This window comes from Mus pahari, unplaced genomic scaffold, assembly GCF_900095145.1.
Source record: "Mus pahari unplaced genomic scaffold, PAHARI_EIJ_v1.1 scaffold_9861_1, whole genome shotgun sequence".
Taxonomy (NCBI): Eukaryota; Metazoa; Chordata; class Mammalia; order Rodentia; family Muridae; genus Mus; species Mus pahari.
This window is the reverse complement of record NW_018393804.1, coordinates 25,005-33,563: the sequence shown is the minus strand read 5'-3', so window position 1 is coordinate 33,563 and position 8,559 is coordinate 25,005. Positions and strand designations below refer to the sequence as shown.

Genomic DNA, 8,559 nt, shown 5'->3' with positions numbered 1-8,559 from the left:
GGCAGCCTGCATTCCTTTCCACAACAGCACAGAAATGCAGTTCTTTATGAAGACAATGAAAAATAATCTGTTTTAAACAAATTCTAGGTAACAAGTTTTGAAACTATGCTCTAAGTGAAAATACCTTTCAAATTTAGTTCTGTCTTATCTGTTTCTCCTGACTCTACTTCCCTTTCCTACTTAAAGTCCACCTTACCAGGCAATCGGTTCCACACTTTACATACAAACTTTTAGGCTTTAAATCATTTCCTGATTCTGTCTGTCTTTGACTACTAGATAGACAGCTGTCCTTGCCAACTCGCCATCTACCCAGGGACAGAACCATTAACAATTCTCCCTAAGCATCCTCTGCTTAAAATGGGCACTGATGTATTCTGGTGGATGCAAGCCTGCCACTCCTGTCTGGAGGATGATGAGAAGAAACCACACAGTGGTAAGTGAGTTTGTTTTCCAAGGTTTCTCCAGCTTTCAGGAATACAAGTTTACTCTCTTTATGGTATTTCTGACCTTGTACCTGCTAACTCTGACTGGCAATGCCATTATTATGATAATTTTCGGTATCATTATTATTACGTTCATTGATGGCAGAAAAGTGGGTTGTATGGTGACTATTTGAATGCTGGGCTGAAAGATCACCATAAATGTCACAGAGATATTGAGTGTGAGCCTCTAAGAGGACAGAGCTGATGTCCAGTCCTGCTGGAAATGGACAGAGCTCCCTCTCCTACCTAGCACCGATTTCTTCTTTGGGAAGTGATGGGAGTAACAGACACTGATTGCCCCACAGAAATATCACATATAAACATTCGCACATGCCTTGGAGAGCTGTAAGTTTTTTTCCTCAATTTTTCTGAGTCTCATTAGAACCAGTCATGAGTCTGAATGTCCAGTATGTTCAATGTTTTTAAGCAACTTAGCCACATTCAGTTCACCACATGTTCTAAGGAGTAACAGAGATGACTGAAGAAAGGTGGTTCTGAAATGAAATATGTGAATGCTATGCTTTAACTCATTCCTGATGCTGCTGATATGGGAATCAGCCCACAATTTTCATTCTTGTCTATAATCCAGCACTCATATTTTGTCTTTATCCTCTTCTTTGCTGAACTGACAATCTTATTTTGTGTTAATCATTAGCTGTTTACTTTAAACCACTGATTCTTAACGTTTGGGTCATGGTCTCTTTAAGGTTGAATGACAGGAGTTGCATCTAGGATATCTTGCATATAAGATATTTACATTATGATTCATAACAGTAGTGAAATTACAGTTATGAAGTAGCAAGGAAAACGTTTTATGGTTGGGGGTCACTGCAACATGAGGAACTGTAGTGTTAAAGGATTGCAGCCCCTTCTTGCTGAAGGACATGTACTTTCTGAAATGGTGAAGACCACATAGTTTTGCTTCCCTAAACAGGCTTTTCTCTTTCTTTTTTTGACTCAACTACACAGGATGTGTTTGAACACAGATAAGCAGGGAGATGGGCAGAAAAAAACATCAGGATGTATGATTGCCCCTGATTAGATACCATGACCTCATGGGTTTGCATTTATAATTAACTTCTGAAAAATGTGACTCATTGCCATTTGCTGGGAACCCCAGAATGGTCCTGGCCAGAGTCCATCATCCTGGCCAGAATTTAATTAAAGCTTGCTTCAAATTTGGCTCAAAAATGGTGGAACTGGTCTTTCTCTCCTGATTCTTGGTTTTAACAGTAGGAGGTGCTAGAAGGAACATGTATGCTTTTCCTTAAACAACTACTTCCCCTGGAAGCTAAGAGTGAGTGTGAAGAGAGACCTCCAGCACAGCTGGTCTTTGTCTACTTTGAGGTTTCCCTAAGCATACCTTTGAAAACAGCTTTCACTCTTTTCTGGGTAGGTGAATGGGAATTTTTTGAACCCAGCTCCTGAGAAATTCTCTTTTGAAACTCTCTTTTGAGGTCTGCCTTCCTTCAGTTCCTGAAGGCCTCTCCCAGTAGTCACATTGTGCTCACAGGTTTCTGAATTGGAGCACACAGAACCGCCATAGGGTCTCCAATCATCCAAGATGGGTGCCCAGTTGTGAGAGGACCGTGTTTCCCTAGTTCCTTTGGTTTGATGCTGTAGACAATTAAGGCACAATTCACTCCAATATTTACAACCATAAATAACACATAGGAATGATTCTCATTTCTTTACTTTTTAGTGCAATACACATTATCATTTTAATAGAATCAAAAGCAGACTTAAATTTCATAGAGCAATTAGCTTAAGTCCACAGTTTGGGCTTAGTCACCACATAGCCATTTTCTTCATGAATAAGAGCTTGCCAGTTTATAAGGTTGCTACTGTTACAGTTGTCTGATACCTTTTCTAGGGGGACCACATGATCCCACAAGGAAACATCCCACATCTCCCCAACAAAGGATTGTTTTGCATCAAAACTTCCCCCATAGGAATCCTGTTCTTGTCCTAGAATGATCTTTGCGTCACCCCCCACAGTGTATCCCTTCTTCAAGCCTTTCCTCCCCAATGGTTTCCCATTCAGCCAGAATTCTGCCATCCCAGAGTCAGACTCCCAGCTCACACAGATATGGACTGGATCAAAATGATTTGTGGGTGCTTTGAAAATGACTCCCGAATTCCCAACATAGAACATGTATTCTCCTATAGTTTCCACAAAGAGAAGAATCTCATTGTCCTTGGTTCTTGTGTTGTAGGAGAAGATGCTGTAAGGGCGGGACAGGTCTGTGAAGGCCTTCAGACACAGAGTGAAGTTCTGCAGTGACTTGCTCACCTTCGGTATCAGGGACACATAGGCAGTGGATGATTCTTCAGGGAAAATAAATGCCTTTCCCTTCATGTCTGTGGAGGAAAAAAACAGTAAGACAAACATCCTATCAACTCTGATATTTGATTTGTTCTTTTTGTGGCCCTAGAGCTGCTTCCTGGCAGAACACATACAGTACATTGGAACACACAGAGAGCCTATGAGTGTTTGAACTCAGCAATAGTAAATAGCTATACAGTGTGAAAGGCAGGCCTGAACAGGTGGTCCATGTCTGTGGTCTCAACACTGGAAAGGTGGAGTATGTAGTGAGTTCGAGGACAAGCTGAACTTGAGAACCTGTCTCCAACAAACAAACAAAACCAAAGCTAAAAATGAACAGATGGATTTGGGTTCAGTTCAGTTGCTACAAAATTAAAGATTCCCTTTACCAACTCCATCTCCATCTTCTTTGAAACAGCATCTAGATAAAAGAAGTGACAGAAAATTAAATGTAACTGAAACATGGCAATGTATAAAGCCTGGGGTACTGCATATTCTCTCACCACTGACCCAATCATGTTATTTCGTCTAGAGCCCTGTAGCTAGGGTTAATACATCCCGGACCTTGGCATGATGGACCATCAGAATCATGTAAATTGCTTGGTTCAGACCATGCTAGTGCTGGACTTCACCTTCACTCTCTCCTGCATTTCCCATGTTCAATGAAGACCAAATTTTACGACAGCAACAAGATCAAGGGAATATTTACTATGGATTTATTTTGTCTTAAGAGCCATGCGAAAAGATGAAACTGTAATCATTATAGAATGATTCTTTCCTGGTTCAGAAAAGTAAATTTAACAAATGCTGCAGTCTGGAAAATAAACTCGAGAATAATGACAAACTGAATCAGAGGAGACATNGCCTAGAAATANTATAAAGTCTTGAATTGAGTTAGTTTTGCTTCATAGTAGGAAATGGGAAAACAGCATGAATTCTATTTCCTAAGATACAAGGGCTTCTTAAGTAATGCTTAGACTCTGGACCCCTGGAGAACTGGAATGGAACAGTTCCAGAAAAGAGGGCTAGCATGAATGATTGAGAGAGGGGCATGTGAGGCAGCTGGGGGGGGGGGGCGAGCTAAATTCCTGTCAACACAACAGCACCCAGAAGATTGGAGTGTAAACCATGTATTTATGTCCTGTGATCAATTATCTCCCTGTTTGTAACCTTGTCAGGATCCAAACTTGAAGCAAAATATCATAGATAACCTGAAATAACTTATAACTCTCTCATGACAGTAACACTGCAGTGTGGAGAAATGAGCATCAAGTTTTCTTACTGGCAGCAGTGAGAAAAAATATGTAAAGCTGTCGAAACAGGAAAGTAGCTTCTTTGGTAATAAAAAAGCTCATTTCATACACACATCATTAAGTTCATTCTTCCCTTAATTAACCTCAGCACCTTTTATTGGGTGGGTATTACTGGCATCCCCATTGTATTGGTGAAGAAGTGAGGCATAGAGTCCTACCACTTCACCATGGTCATTCAATTATCCAATTATTCTGCAGAGATGGGTTTCTGGTTTAAAGTTCTTTACATATATAAATATATGTGTGTGTGTGTGTGTGTGTGTGTGTGTGTGTGCCTGTGTTTATAAATGTATATATGTATTGAGATGTAGATGATGTACATGTATATATATATATATATGTATATATATTAACATACATATACATACACATGAACACACACACACACATATATGAAGAATCATCCACTACCTATGTGTTTCTGGTCCTGCAGATAAGGAATTCACTGCAGAACTTCATGCTGTGTCTGAAGGCCTTCATGGACCACACCTGTCCGTATAGCATCTTTTCCTATCTTGTTCTCTTAAATGAAAAGTTACTGTCATCAGAGAAACAAATCCCATTCTCCTTTCTTGAATTCAGAGACTTCTTCACACACTAGTATAGTAAGGTATACCATTAATCATCAATATATGTGGTAGTTTTTAACATGTGACTTAACCTAATTCTCTTCCCTTGGGGTAAGATCTGATTCACTGGCAAGGAGTGGGGCACAATGGAAGGATTTCTAGGATCTGATTATCAAAAGGTTGTGGCTTCTGAACTGGACATTTCTTCCAGCTATGTGTGGCAGCTGTTTTGTAGAAAGGGCCTCAGTGATAGGAAATTAAGAGTGATCTACAGTCAACAGACAATGAAGAACTCAGATTCCCTGGCCAGCATCCTGAAGTGAACTGAAATTGACTAACCATACAAGTAAGCTTGAGAGCAGACCTTCTGCACTGGAACCTTCAGACTACTCTACAACCTTGGTTAAAAGACTGCAAAGCCATAGAGACCTGTGCTTGGAACTAGGAGCTAGGGCATTCTCTGTTTTCTGTTGTAAAAGAGACATAAGACAGTAACTGATCACTCTTTCAAGCTGCAAAGTTTGCATCATATATAGAGTAAGTAACTTCCACACACCATTCACTCACAGTTTTCTGAGAACCACAGCAGCAAACGGTGTTGGACCCCCTATGTTCTGGATGTGGGAAACTTTCCAGCTTGGCTCAGGACCTACCTGTTTGTGACATGCTTCCTGAAAGAACAGAGAGAAGCAGGAGGCCCACAGTAAGCTTCTCCATGGTGCTCTTCTTGGAGTAGTGGGAGATCAGCAACTCTCGTCTCTGTGGAGAAACCTTGGCTGTGTAGCCCTTATATTGCACTCATAGGGAAAACACCCTTGTTTTCACAGAAGAAGACAAAGTTATAAAAGGTTAATATTAACTGAACAATAACTGGTTTTAAAACCAATGTGTTAATCTTCTCAAATAATGTAAAAATTCTTAGGTAAACTCTAACCACACAAATGGAAGACTTGAAGGCACTGAAAGAAATGGAAGATAGCAAAAGATGGAAAGATATTCCATGCTCATGGACTGGTAGGATTAGTATAGTAAAAATGTTCATACTATCAAAAACAATCTATAGACTCAATTAAGATTCCAACACAATTCTTCACAGAACTTGAAAGAATGATTTTTAGCTTCATATGAAACACAAATCACCCAGGATAGCTAAAATACTTCTGTATAATATTGTGGGAGGTATTTCCATTCCCAGTCTCAAATTGTAGAGAGCTATAGTAATAAAAACAGCATGGTGTTGGGACAAAGGACACATGTTGATGAAGGGAATAGAATTGAGAAATTAGACATAAGTCAACACACCAATATACACCTGATTTTTTATTAAGAAGCCAGAAATACATACTGGAAAATGGCAGCATCTTTAACAAATTGTGATGGTAATCTGGCTGTGACTATGTAAAATTATCCAAATACATACAGTCTTATCAATTGGCACAAAACTCAACTCTAAATGAATCAAAGACCTCAACATAAAACCAGATACACTGAACCTGATAGAAGGGAAAATGGAGAACAGTTTTGAACTCACTGGAACAGGAGAAGACTTCCTGAACTGATAGCACTGATAACAACAGGCACCAAGATCAACAATTAGTAAATGGGACCTAATGGAACTGAAAAGCTTCTGTCAGGCAAAGGACATCATTCAGAGAAATCTACAAGCTACAGAATGGAAAACAGTTTTCAAGAATTCCACATCCAATAAAGGACTAATATCCAAAATGTTTAAAGAACTCAAGAAAGTAGATACCAAGAAAAGCAAAAAACAAAACAAAACAAAACAAAAAACAAAACAAAACAAAAACAAAAAACAAAAAACAATAAATAATCCAATTTAAAATTGGGGTACCGATTTAAGCAGAGGACTATCAGGAGAGGAATTGCAAGTGACCGAGAAATAAAGAAATATACAACATTTTCAGCCATTTGGGAAATTCAAATCAAAACTACTTTGAGATTCACTCTTATACCTATCAGAATGAATAAGACCAATAACACAAGTGACAACTCATGTTGATGAGGATGTGGAACAAGGGGATGACTCCTGCATTACAGTTGGGAGTGAAAACTTGTACAGTCACTATGGAAATCAATATGGCATTTTCTCAAAATATTGGGAATCAATCTCCATCAAGACCCAGCTATACCATTCTTGCTCATATATCCAAGGGATGCTTCATCCTACCATATAGACAGATACTTGGTCCACCAAGTTCACAACTTCTCTGTACACAGTAGTTACAAAATTGGAAACAACCTACATGTCCCTCACCAAAGAATGGATAAAGAAAATGGGTGTAAAAGGAATTATTCATTCTTACTAGCCTGTATAAAAGGCATACAATCTGGGTGTTTTATTCATAATCCATAAGCCTATATTGGGCAAGTTTGGAGCTATTCTAACTTATTTCCCAGACATATGTTCCTTGTCACTTGATCTTTTTTCTGGCTATGTGCTCATGGTCCCTCTCCTATAATGGCAGCCTCCTCCCCTCTCCATGTCCTTTCTTCTCATTCTTGGTCTCTTCTGAGACCCCTCATTTGATTGTCTTGTCACAGTTTTCTCCCTCTACTGACCAGTCACAGGCTCTAGCCTCTTATTGACCAGTTACATTGAGGATTAAGGTATACATAGCATCACTTGGTGTGTGAGAGGATCTGCCCACCAAGCATATTTTCTCAGCAGGTGTTGGGAGTCAGGACTTAGGATTTACATACAATTAGCACCACACCAACCCCTGCCCTACAAATGTGGTATACTTTTCCAATGGGTATTAACTGTTAACAAAAATAAAATAATGAAATCCACAAGTAAATAGATGGAACTAGAAATGATCATCCTGAGTAAGGTAAACCAGTCACAGAAAGACAAATATGGTATATATTTACTTATGTATGGATATTAGCTGCTAAGTCAATAATTATCAAGATACAGTCCAGAGAACCACACAAGTTAGGCATAGAGTAAGGGATTGGGGAGAACAAATAGATCTCATTGATAAAGAGAAGTAGAATAGTTATGGATGCTGGGAGTGGGGTCAGGGAGCTGGAACAGGAATATCAAGTGAGAAGGGGTAGGGGAGAGGAAATCGAAGGAGGAAATATGAAGAGAAATAACTAAAATTAAGGACTATTTGAGGAGTACTATAGAAACTTATATAGTAACAACTTCCTAAGTATATGTATATACAAAGTTGATTTCAATTAAATAGCCAAATAATGAAGGATACAAAGCCCTAAGTGATCATTCCTTGTCACCAAATGAAGTTTCCAGTACCAGGACTGTAATACATCAAATTAGTTCTTTGTCAAATGGGTCCCCTGGAAATCCCTAAGCAACCTAGCTTATTGCCAATATTAGAGGTTTACAGAAGGCAATACCTGCACAACTCAATGAGCATGAACAAGTTGAGCTTAACTCTTATGCTAGCACCTTTGGTACAGAAAAGTACTCTGCATACTACTAAAGATGAAAGGAAAACAGCAATCCTCACCCAAACCCTTTGATCTGCAGTGGTGTCCTGTCTGTAGTATATCCTAGTGTAATGATGGCCCAATGTTTGTGGGAATAACTAATCCATACTGGATTTGACTGATTAAACTCTATTAATTGTAACATGTACCAGATACTGGTTGGGTGTTTAGATACTGAAACACTACCTGAGACTAGATACTGGTCCTTAAAAATTAGCAAAATAATGAATCCTCATAACATTCTGCTATACTTAAATATCATCATTAGAGAAGCTTTCCCCTGATGTCAATGGGCACAGATACAAAGACTCATGGCTCAGCCCTAAAATGGGATGGATTCATCAAATCTCTACCATTAGGGAACAGGGAACTCTGCAGGAGAGGTGGGGATG

General features: G+C 39.1%; 1 protein-coding gene across 1 annotated transcript; it reads right to left on the bottom strand.

The window, feature by feature from the left end:
• Positions 1-2,158: 2,158 nt before the first annotated feature.
• On the bottom strand, positions 2,159-5,475 carry LOC110315749 (mucosal pentraxin-like). Its single transcript, XM_021189728.2, has 2 exons — positions 5,344-5,475; positions 2,159-2,843 (listed from the first exon to the last, which is right to left on the bottom strand). The coding sequence occupies exons 1-2, from the start codon at positions 5,405-5,407 to the stop codon at positions 2,248-2,250; spliced, it is 660 nt and encodes a 219-aa protein (XP_021045387.1). The 5' UTR covers positions 5,408-5,475; the 3' UTR covers positions 2,159-2,247.
• Positions 5,476-8,559: the final 3,084 nt, after the last annotated feature.

Coding starts and splice junctions, on each gene's coding strand:
- LOC110315749 (XM_021189728.2), bottom strand. CDS start 5,407: ATGGAGAAGCTTACTGTGGGCCTCCTGCTTCTCTCTGTTCTTTCAGGA. Junction 2,844..5,343: donor AGGAAGCATGTCACAAACAG/GTAGGTCCTGAG, acceptor TTTCCTCCACAG/ACATGAAGGGAAAGGCATTT.